Here is a 21,543-nt window from a genome sequence, read left to right on the forward strand (position 1 = left end):
CGGGAGGCCCCGCCCGGTGGCTGCGGCCCTTCCAGGGGCAACGCCGCTATTTCCTTCCTATCGCGATAAGCCCCCCACAGCCGGAGTTTGCCGACAGGGGTGCTGCTACGCACTGTTCATAGATCACTCGCCCCGAGCATGGAGGACATCAAGCTGCCCGCCTCGGAGAGGATGTGTTTTCACAAAGAGATGGCCAAGAGTGTGAGGGCAGCTGTAACTGTTCTCCTTCTTAAAGGCTTCATCTGCCTCATATATTTACTATCAAGCAGCATAAACTTGAGACTTCTCTACTTCTCTCTTGTGACTAAAACCCTCAACCCCTAACATTTATTCCAAATAATAATTCTATAATACTGGATAACATGTGTCAGAACAAATACTAATATTCTAGAATTTAAGACTTATTTTTTTTTAAAGTGTAGTGTGGTGGAAATAAAAGGTGGCCTTCTAAAAACCAGATATCTCAACTACTTACAAGTTTGAGTTTTAATTAAAAAAAAAAAAAAACCAACACTGAAATTTGAATCTCACCAGAAAACCACAGAAGGCTGTAGCCCCAAAGGCCTGAGGTGTTTAACACAAAGCATTTTTGTCATATCGAAAAGGGATTTCAGTACATGCACTACCATTTGCTTTGCTTAATAATTCTAAATTCACGTTCTCTCCGCTCCCCTTCCCAGGAAAGGCTAACCAGCAAGCTGTACAACAAAAAGGCGTGCTTCACCTCGCCCGATTTCAGAGACTACACACAAAACAGGACAAAGAAAGATGACATCACTGCCTTGGCCTGCAAGGAAGGAGAACCAAAGGACAACAGCAGCACAGGGACAGAATGCAGCCCACGGTGAGGGGGTTGCTTCTTACATCCATGATTCCCACCTCTTAAAAGAAAAAAGGAACCTATACCTTTAAACATTGAATAGTCCTCATAGTCAGGCTCTGATCCTACTAGTCTGGCATAAAACTACTTTTTTTTAATAATCCCAGCACCACATAACGCACGAAGACAGTGCTCAACCCATGTCTGTACATTTTCCAGCAGTATCGATGACTGTTTCTGCATCAGAAAGCTGTTTTAAAGGCAGCAAGAGTGATTCTTTACTTTTACAAGATATTTCTTCATATATATTCATTAGAATAAAAAAAAAAGAGTGTTTTAGAGAATCACATCTCAATTTTGTTTGAGACTACCAGATCAAAACATTGTTTAATCTGTAGATCTCTGCTCAATCTAATTTTTACCATGCAACAAGAAGAAAGGATGCATTTTAGAAGCAGATAAGGAAATATGGGATTGGTCTTGTGCCTGCTTCTCATGGAACTTTGTGCAGGGATGGCAACACCTCTAATTTATTTATTTATTAACTTTTCAATAGCATGCAGATCATTTCCTGGATAAGCATAATTTGGTGTACGAAAATAGATAAGCTAAATCTTAAGACCTTTGTACACATAGATCCTAAACATGGAAAGAAAAACTTTTCTATACAAGGATATGTTATTCTGAAATCATTACTGTAATGAGTAAGTTTTACCCTCATTTTTTTCATTTTTCGATAAACCCAGAGCACATACAGTTGATGAAGAAGGATGTGTTTTCACCTGAAAAAGAGGATATCCTGTCAACTATTCAAATTATTTTTGTATTGTTCAAAATATTTGTATTATATAAAGCAAAGCATAAACAACTATAACAAAACCAACATCAAATTTTTATTATTTCAAACATTACAAAAGTTACGGGGCAGTTTAAAACAAGAGTGAAAATGCTCACATATAACATCTAGAAGTTTGTCTGCAACTATATACACACAGCTACTTGACAGGGATCCAAGAGAAAACAAGTACTAACGATTCTGAAGAATCAAGAAAATTGATGTTTCCACCAGCAATCTTGGAAAGAAACTTCTCAGTAACAGTCTAGAGTATGAGGTAGTCTAAAGAAACCAAAACAGACCTGTCAAGTAAAGGATATGTTGTATTGTACACATGCTGTCATCTTTACAAAAAACAGACCTTGAGCAGGTAAACTTCTTAGTCATCAAGTGCATCTCTAGTTCTGTTCTTGGGAATTTTTTTGAAGCAAGACTACAGATCAGATAAACTGAAACCACAGTTTTACCGTGATCTTTGACTGGGCAGCATTTCACTTCAGATTTATTGCTAAATACGTTAGTTCATAAAAGGGAATTAAGTGAATCAACATCACATTTCTCCCAGAGGTATGCAAAAAATCAAGAGATCAGAAAAGCCATAAAAGGATCCATATGAGAGATTAATTACATTATATATATATAAATATAAAAGACTTCAGTATTTTAAAAAAAAGAAGCACACTTTAAAGAAGAATGTGAGGCTTTGAAGAAGAGAAATGTTTTCCTAATTTTTTTTTCCAAACAGCACAACAACACAGCATCTTAATTAGGAATTCTAACAAACGGAATTACTCTATGTAATTACTGTAGGTAACATTTTAAAGTCTTTAAAACCAAACCGAGCCCAGAAAACTATGACTCAACTTAGCATTGGTTTACTCCCCCCTCCTCCTCAAGTGTTTCCCCATTTACTTATGCAGATAAGTGTTCATTAAGATAGAAGTGAATATAGAAGTATCTGAAAGAACAGAGTACTTCTTATTTCTGGTTTGTTACAGGCAGACCGGCACCAAAACAACCAGCTTATTAGAGAAAGAAACATGGGTTGTTATTTTACTGAAAGGAAACCTTTAAAATAATTGAATGTGATTTCAGTTTTGGCTTCATTCAGCTTAAACAGTGCACATCAGCACTCATACCCCACTAACCAGTTATTTACGTTAAGCAGCATCAGAAGAAAACATACGAATGCCTGTAAAACTCGCCATCTTCACAGTCATAAAATGTTACACTTGTGGATACTTTCATGAGCCCCTGCTGGAAGACTGAAGATGTAGCAAGTTAAGGAAGCATTTTGATAACATATCACTTTCACAAAAACACAAAACCTGTTTGAGTATATGCCGATGTTTGCAAAGAAAGCAGCTAACAAGGTCTTTCCTATTTAAATAGGAGACAGAAACAGCCATAGCTAGAGCAAACTTAGTACAATGCCAGAGAGAAAGAAAAAATTAACAAGTCATCTGAAAGTTACACCATTTTCCATTCTAGCGATATTATTCATGAGCCATTCTCTCACCAGATGTGTTTAAATGCATGGTACTTCTGAGGAAAACAATCACGCTGACATTAAGATGCCAAGAAACTAGGACAATCATAGAAAAAACACATGCAAAAGCATTCAACATTAAAAATTCAGGCCTCAAAATTGAAAAATTATGTCAAAGTTGACTTGCAAATCAGCATCAACTTTTTCTACTTTTGAAGACAGTGAAGGTTCTAAATCCATCTATTAGCTTGATCTCAAGTATATTTTTGGCACACTTAATTAGCACATTTTGTACTGTGTTGCCCATCGCTGTTAAAAGTATAACCTAATCAAAAGCTCTTCCCATCTTTATCTCAAATCTCAGTAAGTCAATCTTACCTTTCCCCTTCCACAAAACAGCATGGAGAAAAAGGATATCATTGCCTCAGACTGCAAATGGCCGAGCAGCTTCTCTAAAGGCGGATAGCGGCGCAGGGATGGAACACAGCCCACCATGATTAGTTTGTGCTTGGCTCTTGTGATAGCAACATTAAGACGTCGCCAGTCCTTCAGCAGTGCGCCAAGCTGTTAAATAAATGTAGCTTGCTTTTATTTTTCCTACTTAGATTTCAGAATTTAATGTAGATAGATGCATTTTGAAAATTAGTGTTTCAACTATTAAAATTGACCGAAACAAAGTTAATATGACAAACTTACATTTTCATCATTGCTGTTCCTAACAAACGATACAATTATGATACTTTTGTCTCTTCCTTGGTATTTGTCTACCGTGTTGACTTCCACTCTGTTCTCCTTCAATTTTGCCATCAAATCAGTGATTGTTTTTAATTGATGTCTGTATGGTGATATAATGCCAATGTCTGAAGGCTTACAGCCAGCCTGAATGAAGAAGAAACAGAAGGAAAAAAAAAAATCGTCACTGCAGTCAGCTTGTGATACTCATTACTATCAGAAAAGTCAAGGGTGTTTTTGTTTGTTTTCATTGGTTTTTTTGGTTTGTTGTTTGTTGTGTTTTTTTTTAATAGAAGCAGTGTTGCAAGATATTTTATCTACTCTAAGTCATCACTGGAACTCTAGGTAGAACTGGTATTAAACTAAAGAAAATAGAAAACACTAGTTTCTGCAAGCTCCCAAGCTTTGCCTTAACGTAGCACAAAGACAGATATCCTTGAAATCCTCATTTTTCTTTCTTCCTCAAACCACAAGGTAAGCATTCAGAACTCCTACTCTGTTTTACTCCTGAAGTTGACTGGATGAAATAAGGAAGAAAGGCAAATCCTCTCCCCTCCCTCCCAAGCAAGTCCTCATCTCTTAAATGAGTTCTGCATCCAGCTTTTTTTGCATTCCAAATCCAATCGAGCAAGGGACAGGGAACTGAATGCAGACCTCAAGCTCCTCACTATACTGACATGTAGTCAACCTTCACTTTATCCTTCAAGTTATCCCTAAAAGAATAACCCAATACATATAGTTGTCATTACTACAGCAAAGTAAAAATCATTAATTATAAAGCTGTCCCTCCAAACAAGGTAATAAAGTAAAAGATACCTTAATAAATAAAGATGTGAGGAAGAGTACTAGCTTAGCTTCTGTCATATTACTTACACCACCTTTTTCTGCGTGTTCTGGTGCTGGGACCTTTAAAAATATAAATGGAAAACAATTACTTTTTCTGTCTACAGTGGCATACTATATTCTGATCACTAACTCACTATATCATTCGTGTTTTATAGTAACAGTTTTAACAAAAAATAAGGTTAAATACTGAATTTTACAGAGTGTAAGAGCCTATATTGTACAGTAACTTCAGAATACTGCATTTGCAAAACCATCTGCTGAAATGAATTTCTAGTCCTAGCAAGTCACCTTAAGAAACTGCCAAAGCTTGACCATCTGACTTTACAGTTCACACAATATGTCTGATACGAATAAAAAAGGACATTCCCCAGCCTGACAAGGTAAGACAGCAAACTATATTTTACATGGGACTTTTGTTGTAAGGCTTTCCATACAACATTTACAGTGAATTTTCCCCATATCCATGGCAGAAAGGATTCTATTTTTTTTTTTTTTAAATGTTTGAAAGCCTACATTTAAAACTACAGGAAGAACCAACCAAAATGGTAGTAATGAATTTAACTTCCAAATTTAAAAAAAAAGTATTCACTGAATTTACCATTCTTAACTATTAAGTCCCTTTCCCCACATCATGTATGAATGAGACCAGAAAGTCAGAAACAAGCTTAGAATGTAAACTCTTGTCATTTCAGTGTCACAGCTTTATCATTTATTCTCTTTGCTTAAACTTTAGAGAAGGCAAGAGCTAAGTAGTATCATTAGCAATGAATGTGTCCCTGACATTATCCTTCTAGTAAAGCAGCATGCAGCTAAACATCTGGGGTCAAGTAACAGAGCTCTTTATTTAAAGACAGTCTAAAACTGAGCATGCACTAAACTGCTTTCAGGCTCTGAATTCCATTTACTACCTTACTCATTTACTGCCATTTACTACTTTACCCATTCCACTATTTGCCTCTGATACTAGCGACGTGTATCAACTTTGTTTTCTTAGGTGCCACTTTATTGAGTTTTCCTTCTAAATTTTTCTGACAGCATTGCCACTTAAAATGGGAGGTGGTATAGTCCAACTTAAAGCTACAGTCTTGGAATCCTATTACAACTAGTTTTACTTCTCCGAACCACTGCCCCAATATCATCTGAACAGCTGAATTTGGAGATCTCTATAATGTTTAACACATGGGTAAAGCAATACACAGTTAATATTTCCACATGTAAAAAAAAAAGTAGTCTGTATTGTGTTGCTTAAGCAGGGTACCACATACTTCAGCAAGAATCCTATTCTTCTGCACAGGTCCTCCAAGCTTCTTTTACATGACATAGAGTATAGAAGCAGAAAATATTTTCCATCATATTAGAAGATTCCATTGCCTTTTCCCAAACAGCAGTTTCTCCAGAGCTTCTGTCTCAACAGCTACACAGCTTAATGCTTACTGTAAGCTAACTTGTTTTTACACTGCCATCACGCACTCAGTCTCACTGTTGTTATGACCTTTCATATTAGAACTGAAATAAGAGCTATACTGTTATAGCTGTGATGGTTGTTGTGGGGTTTTTTGTCCCCCTCCCTCCCCTTTTTTTTTTTTTAAATTCACTGTTCTGAAAACATCACACCTAAAAAGCCTCCAAACTTGCATATGCCTAAGTTTTCTTCAAGCAAAAAAGCACTGTTTTAATGAACAGTTGGTTTCTATCCACACTAGCATTAACATAGCCAAAAACTACACAAAAACTGTTTTAAGGCAAAAAAGTTCTAAAGGCTAGGTCATGCTTATGATAACACACACTTACATTTATATTTATTATGTTCACATAGTACACCAAAAAAAACACAACGAAACTAACTTTGGCCTAGAATTACTCAGAAGACTGGCATTAAATCAAGGATATAATTTTTCAACATTCAGACCCAAGTTATCAGAGCAAGTGCAGACTGACACGGGATTTGGCAGAAAAGGGACAAACAGATTTCCATTTACTGTCACAAACATGTCACATTATCAAACAGAAAACAATAGAGCTTTTTTGTGTTTGGTTTTTTTTTTTAAAAAGCATAATAAATGCAAACTTCCTGGAGGTGTCATATGATGTTTTTTCGTCTCCTTTCTCCCCTTTTGTATCCCCCCCAAGTATGTTTCTTCAGAAGTTTTTCTTGGTTACGCTTTGAAGAGCATACAGGGAAAAAAACACTACGAAGTCAAAGAAAACAAAATAAATGCTGTTCTTGTTTGGTTTTGTGTTTGGGGGGCATAGGGTTGGGGTTTTTTTTCCCTTTTCTTTTTTTTCCTCTGACTATGACAATACATGGAGTTTTGACAGGAAGTCCCAAAAGAGAGACGACATTATAGCCTAATGTCTCAACAAAACCAAGAGTATTTTGGAAAGTGAAACCTCCCAGCTGGTGCTACAAACAGAACAGCTGTCATACTCAAGATGGGATTTCTAGGAAAGAAAATAATTGAAATGGAACAGAAACCCTAGCTTTCATATTACGAATTTTGGTACGATATATAGAGGAACAGTGTATCAGCCAGTTTCCTATTGGAACAAACCTCTTCCCTGGGACCAACCCTCTGTTTTTCTGTGACAGGGATAGCAGCTATTGGGGCATGCCTGGAAAAGGCCCCCTTGTTTAGTTTAGAGAAATTTCTAAAAATGCCTAAGTGACTAAAGTAAACATTGTGTTTCTTTTTAGATCATTGAAGACATTCTATCAGAATTGTTATTAAAAAATAAAAGAATCCTGTATAATGTCCTGAAGAGCACAGAAAGAGATTGGAGAGTTCTTTCCAGGGTCAGCATAAAAGATCATCAGTTGATATAATTATTGGCAAGACAGTATTAATAGGAATTAACATAAAACCTGTTAGAGAGGAAGGTAGACTCAAATCTTCATAATCCAGTCACTAACTACAGTGACAGCAAGTTCTAGACACCACAAACATGTACTAATTTATTAATCTTTTTCCACATGCATTTAAACTCTTCCTCATTTTACTTAGAAGTCAGTTTCTTTGCATAATTCTTATCCACTCCAGAGTTTTATTTTTCTGGCAAAAATTTGCTTCTCCATGAAAGGACACACCTAAACCAACTTACTCCTCCCTCATACTTCAGCGTATAGAACATCTGCAAAATTCAATGTAGAATTACAATTATTCCTGTCACTGGCACACAGCTTAGACACCACTAGCCCTCAGTTGCTGGAAATGAGGTCATTCTATGGTTGCAAGGGCATCCCATACGGCTACACGCTTTAAGCTACACTCTGTACGTGAGAACAAAGTTTATAGTACATTCAATATTTTCTGAAATGTTATCCAAATTAAACTTTTCAGCTGCTCCTAGGTGCAATGTTTCCACCCCAACTGATCAGCTATGCTAACAACATTTTTGCACATTGCACTTTTTACATGTAACTAGAAAACCAATTTTTTTTAATTTACATATTTTACCCTAAGCTGTATGAAGTTTTACCTGTTGACAGTACTGAGAACTTGCATCAAAAACACAATTTTGAAAGGAGAACATAATGAACTTTACCTTTTCTGTGTTCAGAAAACACACAGGTGTGTCTGGATCAAGTACTTCTCTCAACCATGTTTTTGAAGCATCTGCAAGCTCCAGTTTCAATTTTTTTAGGTTGGGCAAGTTAACAGTGGCATTTGACACCTTCTCTGAGCCACATTCCAGTTTGCCTTCATACACTAGCATGTTACTCAGTGACATAATTTTACTACAGATTTAAAAAACAAGAAAAGGCATCAAATCTTGCTGTCTCAATCTCACATTAAAACCCCAATGTAACAAATAAAAGTTTAAAGTACCTATTCATTCTGTATTGCACAGTTAATTGGACAACAGCATTTTGGTTTTGTTCTAGCCTTTTAAATAAGCTTTCACTCATGCCAAGATCTCTGTTACAAAACAGAAAAACAAACACACACACAAAAAACCAAAAACGTGTCAGTCAAAACATTGCAAGAGCCTTCCCAGAATTCATGTTACTAATAATTGTCCAGCAGCATTTTCTCTTACCTTGCTTCTGCATTCAGTACAAGTGGAGGCAGCTGATGGTGATCCCCTACCAGCACAAACCTTTTGGAGCAGAACAGTGGGCCCAGACAGATGAGCTGGCTTATTTGGGAAGCTTCATCAACTATACAGAAATCAAATTGCTTCTGAACAAAGATGGGGTGATTTACTCCCATGCAAGAGGTTGCTACCACTGGCTGAAAATTGAGACACACTTTAAGGATAAGATACATCTTATATTCTTTAGCACTATGTATTCCAGGTTAAAAGAAAAAATATTCCCCATTAAACTAAACTAAAATGTAAAATAAAAGAAATAAAATTATTAATCCTCAAAATCAGACCAGCACACCTTTCATACATATTGGCCCCACATATTCTTGCATTGATTGTAAGTGACAAACAAAAAACAGCTTTAGAACAGACTGTAGTAAATAACTTGTTCCCGCCACGCGTTCAGAGCGATATCAGCTTCTATGCATATACAATTCATGGATTGCACTGAAATGACTACTGTGGAAAATTATGTGTTTTGCTGTTGGGTTTTTTTTTTAAATTCAAAAATTCAAAAATTCAAAAGCACAGTTCTTCCCGCTGCTATGTTTCCACTGCGATCCAAAATAACCAAAATATGAAATGTTAAGTCACTACCCTTATGACTTCACTCACTCCCCTGCAATATCTGTCAACAAAAAAGCAAATGGCAGCTTTTGCAAAGTTGGCATTTACTCCAGCTACTATGAAGCTTCATTCTTTCAACGAATTTAAACTCAGTTTACCCAGCTCCCATTATGGTTTGCATTACTATTCACACAGGCAGCACTAATCTTTCAATCATAAATTAGTGTTTGGCCAGGTCAGCTCCACAGCACACCACTTCCTCCTCCCCATCTGCTGATTGTACAAATGGCACAACAAGCACAAGTGGGAGGGAAAAAGGGACAAAAAGGAGCAATATGTGAGTAAAGATAGAGGAGGCTGCAGCAGTTAACCACCAGCCCCACACACAAGATCTCAGATAAAAGCACTGGAGTCTTTGGGACTTACTACTTCGAATGGTAAGTTACTTTGTGTGGACATAAACAATGCTTTTCAACTTTCAGACCGTTCACGTTGGTCATTATTGGCTAGAAAGAAATTAAGGCGATGCAGAGACTGAGTATCTTCTTCAGCTCGGATTTGTTACAGCAGTAACACACCCTTGGGATGGGTTCCTTCTCTGCAGCATCTAAACAACCAGAATACTAATGTAATTATCCTTAATAATTTGCAGGGCTAGCAAAAACCCACTTTTCTCACCTGACTGTTATAGATGTCTTCCATATCTGTTACAGATTTAATTGATTTGGACCTGCAAATTTCTTCCTCTGTAAATTTCCGTATATCTGGATGAACCTTCTGAGCTCGCCCCAAGCGCAAGAAACCAACTTTGAATTTGGCTAACTTGAGCAGAATATTGTCTACCGCAGTGTGTGTAAAACTAGTCAGAAGAACATTGAAGCCACAAGCAGAAAGAATTCTCACCTAATGAGTGGCAAAGGGAAAGAAAAGAAAAAGTTACTAGTTCATATACAAGCATCAGCAATCCCATGTTTGACTAGGTAAAACACAAGAAGTTTTGGAGGGAGCCAATAACAAGTATGACTTCATTTATATCAGTGTTTCTCACCAGTTAGCTCTTATCAAAGCAATATTGGCAATAGACCTGCTGGTTCTCATAAACAGCAGGCTTACTATGCAAGCTGCAAACAGCGAGAGCTAAGAACACCCACGCACACCCGCAAACTGCACCGAAAAGAAGGAACTGCACGCTAAAGGTGCCCTCTGTAAGAAGTCACACGGCCCATTCCCACAAACAGTGCTCTCCACGACAATTTAGCTACAACAGACTCAGCCGAACAGGCTGATCTGATAATAGCAGCAGCTGCTTGCTTTCCAGCCTCCTCTTTCACCACGAGCTGATGACAACTGGAAGTGAGGTGACACTGCTATTTCAAGAAAAACTCACTCAGCCCACAGCCTGAATCCAGTAAGCTCCTACAGTCCATTCCTGGGGAAAGCAAGCCACCAACTAGAGGAGACAGCTAGCAGGCTCCACATAGCTTCAGCACCATTAGTTTATAAAGTTTACAATGACTTCCCCAAGGAGTCCCTTTTTTGAACTGTAACTCAGGCTTTGAGGACTTGCTGACACTTGGGGCCAAAGAATTTTAACATTAAAGTGTCACAGAAGTGATTAAATATCACACTTCAATCTCCTCCCTCCCACATACATTCCTACACAAGCAAATGAGAATCCTGTTCCACAAAATACATTTTTAGCTCTACCAAATGTAAGTTCTTAAGTAAAAAGAAATGTGTTTTCTACTGGTATCTGCATGATTTCAAAGACGACTAAATCATGACAATTAATTTTGGGCAGTATGCTTTATACACAGTTTCTTCAATGCCATCCTCTAAATCTCACCAAAAAAAGTTTAAACATCAAGGTACATGATCTTACTAGAGCGCATATTGTAGTAGTTTTTCCAGTTCCAGGCATACCCACAATAAGCGTGTAGTCCTTTGAAAGTAGCACTTGTTTCATTGCTTGTTTCTGAGGCTTATTTAGACCTTTAAGAAGAAAAATTAAAATGAAATGTCTGTACTTCATAATCATTGTAATAACTGCTAAAATTATTAAAACAAAACTATGGTTTCCTTCTCCACTAAAGCCGTTAAAAAAAGAATTGAGCAAAGTAAGTCTGTAGGTTTTAATGAAGTAATGATATTAAACATTACACAAGACATGTAGTACAAGGTCTACACTACAGTCCTAGAAACAAATCACTGAAGACGAAGTATTTTTATTCTTAGACCTTTCATGACTTTTTTTTCCCTAATACCCTAAATGACCACCTCCATATGATATCGTGTATGGGCGTTTCTATTTTATCATACCCACTTTCAAGTTCAAACATTTGGCTCACAGCAAAGGGAAATGAGTTGCACATACAGCATCATCTTGTTTAGAAGAAACATTACATCAGAGCTGATCTTCCCTAGCCTGATGCAAATAAGCAGCATGTTCCAGCTATTTGGACTAGATAAAGCTCAAGCAAAAAATAAGTCTTCAGACTGACTTTTAATAAAAAGTTCTATTTGCTCTAAGAGAATTCAGTTAAAATTTCTGTTTTCACAGACAATTGTCAGAGAACAATTAAATATTTTCAGCAAATATGAAACACTGCCACATAGTTAAACAACTTCTGTTTTTTAAAAAAGAAAAAAAAAAGCCAGAAAGCATCACACGTTACAGAGCGGCCAACAAGTCAGCAAGAGTGATTATACAGGTGAATGCTTACACCAAAGCCCATCTCCTCCACTCCCTCAAAGTCTGCTTCCTCTATCCCGAAAGCCTTCCCTGTTCCTTCCTTTTAGAGGTAATCATGTGGCACTCTGAAACTGCAAGCTGCAGCAGCTGACAAAAGTAAAATAAAGTTGTAAACAAATATCTGGTCATGTCTTCCAACTAGTTTAAGACTAATTTAATCACAGGAAGGCATGCAAGGTAAGAACTTGTTTTCAGTTTTTAAGGAGAAAACTATCACTGGACCCTAAAACAGGAAAAAAACCCCTTATATGTGTAGTGTGATAAACGTTTTGGCTGTAGAGACAGAGGATGTTGGGGAAAGCCACTTTGTACCCTTTAAAATATTTGCAACAGTTTCCTTTGCTTCTGGAGGAAGGACAGAGCTCAAATGCTGAATGAAACGTGGTTTGTGGAAGTCAATTACCAAGTTGCGGAGCCTTTCACTGTGGAAAAAACCAAAACAAGAAAAGTTACCAGTTGAGAAACTTTATCTGAAAATATTGAAGGTGTGAAACTAATTTGATCTTTCATACCTGATTGGGGAATCTTTCATCAATTTAGAAAGGTTTTCAAAAGGCACTCCTATACCAAAATCTCCTTCTTCATGATCCAGCCTAAATATGGTGGTTTTGGGGAGATTTGACAAATTCCTGAAGGAGGAGAGTAACATGGACAAAATAATTCTGTTCACAAGCAGTATTTTGATGATTAAATATTACTAAGTGCTAAGTGATATCTTCCAGAGGTCCCAGAGTGAAGCAATAGATAGAAGAAACAGACTATTAACTGATCTAAATAAAACGTGATTAGAGCCCCATTTAAAGACAATATAGTCTGAACAATGAAAGTTAATAGAAACACATTAATCACTTTATCCATGTAGTCTCATGTTGGAGACATAAGTAAATGCAGTTTGCAAGCATGCTTTTATTCAAACAACCTACTTAAATATACAGGCATATACACTGATGAAGTATTAACATTTTCCATTAAAGTAAGAGGATTTCTGAAGGGTACTTTCCCAAGTCCAGCAAGAAGAGTCAGAACATGTCAAAGCTTTTTGGATATCAAGAAGTACCCTTCCTGAAGCCAGTATCATAGTGTCTTCAAACATATTTTTCCTTTTGTTCAATTACCTGCCCAACGAACAGGAGACTTTTGTCACACTGACTTCTCTAACATAGCCAGTAGCCAAACCAAGTAAACCATTTTCCTCTCCACTCACAACCACTCGATCACCAACCAATAGGTTTGTTCCAGGTATGGTACCATTTCTACGTTGGAAAAAATGTAGATACTGTCCCTCGGAAATTTCCTGCACTTCATCAACTCTGATCATGTTTCCAACACAATCCCCAGCCTTCTCTCTAAAGATATTGGAAAAATACATTTATTTTAACACTAAGATCCTCTCAGTAAGAGAAATATTAAAGAAAAAAAAAAACAGAATTAAAAAAACCCACACATACGACTCACAACCAACCACCAAAACTAAAATACAAAAACCAACAGAAAAACCCCAAAGCAACAACAACAAAACCCAACCCAAACGCACACAACAAGATTAAACAGTCACTTTACAATATCCACTTTGACCAGAAAAGATTTGTAAAAATATGTACAACCCCTGTACTTGTTCCAAGAGCAGACTCTAACATTCAGGCTAAAGTTATCTCTTATTTCCTGTTAAAAAATGAATACTGCAATGTATGGATTCACTTCACTAAGATGTTCCATATTTGCTTTCCATAAGATTTCCACATTTGAGGCTGCAGTTTGCTGCTTCCTATCCGTGACTTAATAACAACAAAAAAACAAACATCATATTGCAAATACAAAACCAATAGATCTATTAGACTAATGTCTCCCTTAGGTCACATCTCACAAAAAACCCTACCTACACCAGTAGCATATTTGACTATTTCTACAAGCACTAGAGAACATCTAGTTTTCCTTGTAGTCAAAACACAAGTTGACAATGCCCCATTTCCAGTTACTGAAGGGAGCATCGTGCGTACCAGGTTTGAAATTACATCTTACCTTTCCAAAGAAGGTATCATCCATATATTTTTATATCCCTTTTTACCCTCTCCACTTTGCAGCTCCAAGGTTAACATTAGATACCACAAGCTGAAATACTCTAAGTGGGAAGGCTTCAGATGCTGGGTCTCTCTTTCAATAATGGGTACCATAGCAGGAGGAAAAGACACACTGGCCATCTTCTGTTCTACAGCTCTAGGAGTAGAATCAAACACAGGAAAGAATCAACTTGTATCTTTCTTTTCTTGCAAGTCTATATATACATAACGCCAATCTAAATATATATTGTAACATACCAGAAAGATTAATCTATCATCACTGAAATAAGGTTGAATCTGTATCCTTTGTTCATCTGAACAATCTCATATTAGTAACTTCATATTATCTCTATGATTTTGAATGAAGGACAATAAGGTAGCCAAAGACCAATTAAAGACATTTCAAAGGTAGTGCTGTATATATTTAGGCAGTTGATCTTTTATTCCTTTTTTTGTAACATATGAATACTATATTGAGATTCAGCTAAGCAAAGGAGATTCAATAGTTAATACACAAGCAGACTTCAAGTCAATTTATCTCAAAACTAAATATCAACAGACATTATACCTAATCACAGATACAAAATGCAACCAAAGAGAAAAAAGTTAATTTGGAAGTGAATAGCTACCCAGTCAGTAACAATCCTGTTGCTGTAACAGCTGAATATTAGAAGTAATATTTTGCAAAAACTGCTTTACAAAAACATATCATATATGCCCACAAAGCTAGTTCCCTCAACATACACTTTTACCCATACAATTTCAAAAACAATCAGGCATTACATTTACACAAGATCACCTGAAAAGCTCTCCTATTCTAATGTATCTCATTTGATTTCTTCAGTATACAATTTTGGTTCTGTTTTTTGTGCAGCATAAAGACAAGGCTAAAACTTGTAACAGTTTTTAAAATAATTCAATAACTTTATGTGAAAAAATTATCAAATATTTGCTCATGACTTCTCTTTAACAGGAGATGCAATAACACTTCAGCAGAGCAATACTAATGTATCATTACTTGTGCGATATCCTACAGTGAAACAATCTTCTACAGAGTTAAAGTGAAATAGTTGTTATCCAATCATAATTCAGCCTCAAAAGACTGCCCATTTCAAAGAGTTGCAAGAATATAGCTTTTTAAAATCGTAATTATTATTAGTTTAGATATAACAGAAATCTGTTATTGTCGTCAAGTATTTTGTTGAGACTTATCTCAGATTTTGTATTGCAGAAAGTGTACCTCAGCAAACATATTACGTCTCTGTGAGGAACTTGCACTATAAAAGTTGCAGTGGGATCTACGGAACATTCTTTTGGGGTGCAAGAGTCCTCAATAAAGAAATAAGAAACTGTCAACCACAAAAGTGAAATCACAGTATCAAAAGCTACAATTATTCAAGCTTATTTAAAAACATGAGTCAAATTTTTTTTTTTACCTGCTGTATAGAAAGCAATTGTGTATTTGGGAGCAATATTTACAGGCCTGACTGTCGTCAATTACAGGAGGCAAAGCAGCAAGCTGTGAATGCTGCCTTCCCACAGCAGATTTATATGTACTGTGCGTTAAGTAGAAGGCCACATGGTTTCTTAACTTCATTAATTCTGTCAAGAAAAGAACAAAGCTGATGTTTTGGGGTTTGTTGGTAATAATTTCAAGCTCAAAAGTGACTAGCCATCAACTCTTTAGTCAGCTAAGGAGTATTCATATAGCAAAGTCCTAGCAGAGTATTAATAAAACAGTTAAGTTTTTAACATAAGCTTATCGGAATTAGTACCGTTATAACAAGGGATACATCTCTAAGTACAGATATGTTCATGAGAGTAAATCTTATAACTATTACTAAAATGTTTCATTTTAATTAAGATAATTATGGTTTCTGGGGAGGTGAAGCAACTTTACCTCTTCGGTCCATGCGAGCTCCAGAAACAGGGTACATAGTACCAGTTTTAAGATAAAGAAGAAATCCAGCTTCAGGATCTAGTCTCCGTTCTAAATTCAACAACGTATACAGAATAACCTGCAAACATTATATATAAACTTATTACAAGGTATTAAAACCAAAATACATTATAAGCTGTATTTAGTTTTTCCATGATTTATATAGTTAAAGTATCCATTACTATCACAAGTAATCTAGGAGCCATAAGTAGTAAGCATCTAACCAAGGATTTCAATTAAAAGGCATCTTCCTTAACAAAAGCTTATAACAAGGCTACTACCTCTAGATCTGGCCAGCTGTCTGGAGAGATATACGACACTAATTCCTGAAGCAGTTTGCCTCAACCTCATACTCGAATGTAGTAAGAAGAGACTAAAGAACAGATATTTTAGGATAAAAAACTATAAACGTGTTTGAAAGTGGTAAATGTATATACTTCACACTCCTCAGTTTATTTTCATTTTACATCAGCAGCCTTGGGCACGCCAGGATCAGCCACCTATAAATCTAGATTATACCACATACAAAGTGTTTCACATTCGTAAGACAAAATAGGTCACCTAATAAAACAAAAAAGCATACATAGCCACCGATAGCGAAGTTAGACATTTGGGTTTTGTACCTGACTTCTGTGCTCTATGGAGTTAGATTCCTTGCCAGACTTGAGCTCTAACGGCATTATCCTAGACTGTACTCCAGACTGGCGATGGATTTTCACCCTGGCTGTAACATCAATCTTTCCCTTTAACCCAAACCTGGGTGACCAGATATTCTCTTCAATGTCTAAGATATCTACAATCTCTATCTTAGAAGATAAATCTTCTGGTTTTTCACCACTTGACCTAAGAAGAAAATTAAGCCAGAAGTTAACAATTTACCTTAATTCTTAATATTTAAATATTAAAATGTATTGTAATTAGATGTTTAATATTTTTCTATTATAGGTGCTCTTTAGGCACTAACTTTAGAAATAAAGTGCATCAAGTCTAACTCAAACTATCTTTCTATTAACAGAGGAAGCATCATATCAGAAAGTTGCTTTAAGTCGCACATTGGCATGTAGTTTTGCTCTTCATCTAAATTTTAAAGTTAATAAAGAATCTTAAGCAGTTTTTAATAGTTTTGGTCTTTTCTGAATAACCACACCCTAAAACACCTTGTTTCTTCAAAAAGATTAACGATATACACTGGAAAATAGCATACAGATTTTACTCAGACCTGCCATTTCACTGAAATTTTAACACGCTATAGCTACTACAATTAACAGCAAGAAGCCTTAGACAAGAGCAGCTCAGCCACAGTTGAGTAAAATCACCATTTCACTGATAAACTGTTATCTTAGCCAAGAACTACGTTTGATTAATAGTTTCACATTCTGATTTTTAGTCTTGCACATGTTTACGGTAACTTCTAACTTAGTAGATCAAATATGTTTGCTTTTCTAATTACTAAAATTTCTACTTTGTACCACACTGTTTACTAGGATTTTAAGACCAGTCAGATTTTTATGTCAGCTCACCCTCAGTCTTAATGTCTTCCCCACTACTCACAATAAGAGATAATCATGCAGCTCTCAAGACTGGCTATTTTGGCAGCAAGGCCATGAATTACCTCCATATCACTGAACAGATTTGCATAAAAAGTGTTGTTCTAAAGATTAAAAGTGAACTAAACAAAATATACAACGTAGAACGGTTTTAACTTTTCATTCTGGTTTCTTACAGTTTTAGTTGCATTTTATTTTGGTTAGCTGGATTGTGCATGAAGTCTTCCGCCCATTTAAAAAACGATGGCAAATATTCTTCCACTTCTTGCATTATTTCTCTTTGTTTCAGATTTAAGTGATACCTAAAAATAAAGTCATGCACGCTAAGGAGACAGAAATACTAGATTTGCTGTTGGTACTAACAAGATTTTGCCTCAAGTAGCAATAAGATCAATGGAAGTAACTGTCACGTTTTAATAAACATCTATAAATTGTAGATAATGACAGATTCATTACGGTTCAACTCAATTGATTAATTCACTCAACATCCATTACAAGAGATAGAACACACTACGTTTGTTTCTGATCTAACTTTTGAAACGGTTGGACTTGATGATCTTTGAGGTCTCTTCCAACCATAATGATTCTATGATTCTATGAAATGACAAGTGTAGCACAACAAAAGCATCAGCACGGTAGATGTGATGAAACAAAACCAATAGTTAGACTGCAAGAAAGGAGTACCAGACTCATGCATTTAAAAATGGCTATTCCTATGCTTTATGCAAAATCGAAAACATTTTTTAAAAATTTTAATAAGACCATTTGCTTTTTGCCTGAATACACTGATATGCGTCTTGTTCTCCACATACATTCTGACAGGCTTCAAACTATTTTAACTGGAATGGAATCATGATCCTCTGCAGTTGCTACAGTTACAGATAAAGCAGAAAGCAGAAGTCTCATTAAACAGAACCTAATCAGGTAGCATTAGATAATTCAGTGCTGGCATTCACTGGAAATAATGCCATTATCCTACAGCAACAGAGAAATACAAGTGGGTTTTGCACAAAAAGTTCACACAAGTACAAATGACCACAGCCAGCAGACTTATGCAACCTACTTTTCAGTCCCAACAAATAACTAGCCTACACATGCAAAGAGGAATTGCAAATCAACCGTTTCAAACAGAGAGGCCCCGAGTGACACAAAAGACTTTAAGTATTCTTAGCAGTCACAATTCAAAGTATCTACCTTCCTAACGGAACTAGAATAATAAATCTTGTTACAATTTTAACTTCCAGCTCATCTGGGGCTAACAGAGACTGACATTGCCCATCATACAATTCACAATATTCTAGACATAATAAGTTTCTTACATGACTTGAATTAGATTTTAATCAAGTCTGCAGTAAAATCTTAACACTGACAGCCATTCATCTTACCATTTTCTGATGGAAATACAAAGACTATTTATTTGGCTAGCGTTTCTATCAGCTTTGCAGAGAAAATAAGTTAAAGGTCCACTAACAACTGACCCATTAAGTAACCTGATAAAGAATACGAAAATATCAGATATTTCAATGTGTGGTGCGTCACAAGTTTCTAGTTCATCTCCTGAGGATCAAAATTAATTATGTTAGTCACATTTAACTCAGCTTTGGGAGATGCCTGGAAATCTAATGTTACAGGCACAAACACTGCAATCTGCTTTGCCTGAAAAAAAAGCCCCACACAGTTACTCCAGAAGCATAATTCAGATCTATAGAAGTAGTTCAGCAGAGAAGGCAAATTAAATTACATTATGAAACAGGGGATTACCTTGATACCCAAGTTTCATTACGCAAGGACATTTGGCAGAGTACTCTCTCGATATCAGCACTACATTTTTACAAGTAGAACTTTATCTGTTAGTTCAAGAGTTCCTACCCCGTCTTTCAAACATAAAAGACACCTGCAATGCTACTCACATTTCTTTGAGATACTTTTGTCCATACACAATTTTATTTGCTAGTTCTTCTACTTTTTCTTGTGCCAAGTTACTTGTTACTGACTGCTGAAAAATGTCATGAAGAATTGTACCAATGAGGGTTTGGCGTGAACCAGACTCTGAGCCCTGCAACAGATGTTATATAACACATATAAATACACACAAACACGAAGATTTATGCCCACTTCAAGCCAACTTTTCTATAAAGTTTCTGTTTTTTATTTGCTGCACATGATGGACTGCACTTATTTAATTGCAAGACCGTTAGAGCTTTCACCTCACTAATTAATACCTATTCAAACCTGACTGTGAAAACAGCCAAATTGAAATGGGTGTCTCCTATTATTTTATCTCAACCTTGATAATGTTAGGATACAGTCCCTAAGTGATTGATAGGCGAGAAGCAAAGGCACTGATTAAAAATTAATTTCAAGCAAGTTTTGCCTGTGGGCAGTATTAATAGCAGTATTTCCTAATGCAAATAGTTAACTTTATAGTCTTACAGATACTATTTTTTGCACAAAGCAGTTTCCTGTATGTTACTGAACAAAATTATTCCAAGTATCACCAAAATGGCTCAGAAACCCATGTAACCATCACTAGATCTGGGCTCTGTAAACTCGTAATAATTCAGTGGTAGTAAGTTATGACCTCTGCAGAAGCCACCAGTAAACAACTGGAAATCTAATGCCTATGGTTTAAAGTACTTACTGGTATCTTTTACAGACCTGGCACTTGTGGGTTGCACTCACAACTGAGGGACGCTGTCATCCCAGTCAGGACCCTCTCCATTGTCCCTTCTAAAGGATGAGTTTATTCCCGTTACTCTTCCAATGAAGGGCTGATACCATTTCACAGTCTTAACCTCCTGTACTTAATTTTCTTGTTTCAGTCACAAACAACCAGCCAGCCCCATTACAATTCCCTTGCCCATTTGGATTTATATTCCTACCATGTCTGGAAGTTTTCCTCAGCTGAAACTGGCAGCTGTTGCTTCTCTGTCATCCATGTATCAGCAAGGACACTACCACAAGAAACTTCTCCTCTTTCCAAGTTTCAGTAGCTGGATTCAGATTCCAGAGTCAGCCCACATCAATTCTTAACTGAATTGGCTGATTTTTTTCAGAGGTTTTTTTACCCAGTCAAGTGTGGTTATGTTTTCACATGGTCAGTAAGAGGCACATCCCTCCCAAAGGATTCATATCCACACAAAACGTTGCAAGAGATTATCAAAAAAGTTGCCAGAATTTTAAGTGGGAAGACCATTTCTTTGTTCCATTAGCTATATTAAGAATACAGGATTATTTCAGCTGTAATTCTCAAAAAAACCCACAAGAAGTTCAACCAGAGACAGACAGTTTCCATTATAAATTATTCTATGTTGTAAACATTATGAATAGCTAAAAATGACATTTTGCAATACAGCATCTCAGTCAGTTTTAACATTGAGCTAAACCACCAGTCTCAATGGAACAGTAACCTATTAGACGCTTGATGCTCTCGAATTAACACTTACCCTAAACCTTTCACTCAGCACTGCTCTTCTCATACATCGAATACTATTGGATATCGTAGTGCCAGAAAGCAGCAGATCTGGGTAAAGAACGAGGTATCCAGACTGGTCATTTACAACCCAGGTACCGGAGCTACACTCCCCTTCTAAATGAATGATGTCTCCTGGAACAACTGGAACAGACTCCCTATAATGTAATACATTTGAATAACCATTTGCAAGCTACGGATACAATGTATTGGAAATTATACATTAATATATCAGATTCAACATACTTTGAAATAGAAGTTATTGTGACTCTTTTTTAAGAAGTTGACCTAAATAAATTCTAAAAGAGAACAAAGGAATTTTTACTAACAAAACTTTGATAATTTTGACTACTGAACATCCTGAACGTAGGGACAGCATCAGGACAGCCTGCATGTAG

The 21,543-nt window shown here is 36.4% G+C and overlaps 1 protein-coding gene across 1 annotated transcript in view; it reads right to left on the reverse strand.

The window, feature by feature from the left end:
* Nucleotides 1-2,871: 2,871 nt before the first annotated feature.
* DNA2 (DNA replication helicase/nuclease 2) overlaps nt 2,872-21,543 on the reverse strand; it is a gene marked incomplete at its 5' end in the record, with an annotated part of 19,699 nt that continues 1,027 nt past the window's right edge. Inside the window, 19 exons of the mRNA XM_009694651.1 lie at nt 2,872-2,928; nt 3,562-3,708; nt 3,841-4,023; nt 4,693-4,782; nt 8,266-8,458; nt 8,550-8,639; nt 8,761-8,954; nt 10,057-10,281; nt 11,261-11,370; nt 12,443-12,552; nt 12,643-12,759; nt 13,246-13,476; nt 14,150-14,344; nt 15,624-15,789; nt 16,088-16,205; nt 16,750-16,969; nt 17,850-17,975; nt 19,584-19,729; nt 21,120-21,303. Coding sequence (XP_009692953.1) covers nt 2,872-2,928; nt 3,562-3,708; nt 3,841-4,023; nt 4,693-4,782; nt 8,266-8,458; nt 8,550-8,639; nt 8,761-8,954; nt 10,057-10,281; nt 11,261-11,370; nt 12,443-12,552; nt 12,643-12,759; nt 13,246-13,476; nt 14,150-14,344; nt 15,624-15,789; nt 16,088-16,205; nt 16,750-16,969; nt 17,850-17,975; nt 19,584-19,729; nt 21,120-21,303 — 2,902 coding nt within the window. The remainder of the gene's footprint in view (nt 2,929-3,561; nt 3,709-3,840; nt 4,024-4,692; nt 4,783-8,265; nt 8,459-8,549; nt 8,640-8,760; nt 8,955-10,056; nt 10,282-11,260; nt 11,371-12,442; nt 12,553-12,642; nt 12,760-13,245; nt 13,477-14,149; nt 14,345-15,623; nt 15,790-16,087; nt 16,206-16,749; nt 16,970-17,849; nt 17,976-19,583; nt 19,730-21,119; nt 21,304-21,543) is intronic.

The sequence above is a fragment of the Cariama cristata genome, unplaced genomic scaffold, assembly GCF_000690535.1.
Source record: "Cariama cristata isolate BGI_N322 unplaced genomic scaffold, ASM69053v1 scaffold13772, whole genome shotgun sequence".
Taxonomy (NCBI): Eukaryota; Metazoa; Chordata; class Aves; order Cariamiformes; family Cariamidae; genus Cariama; species Cariama cristata.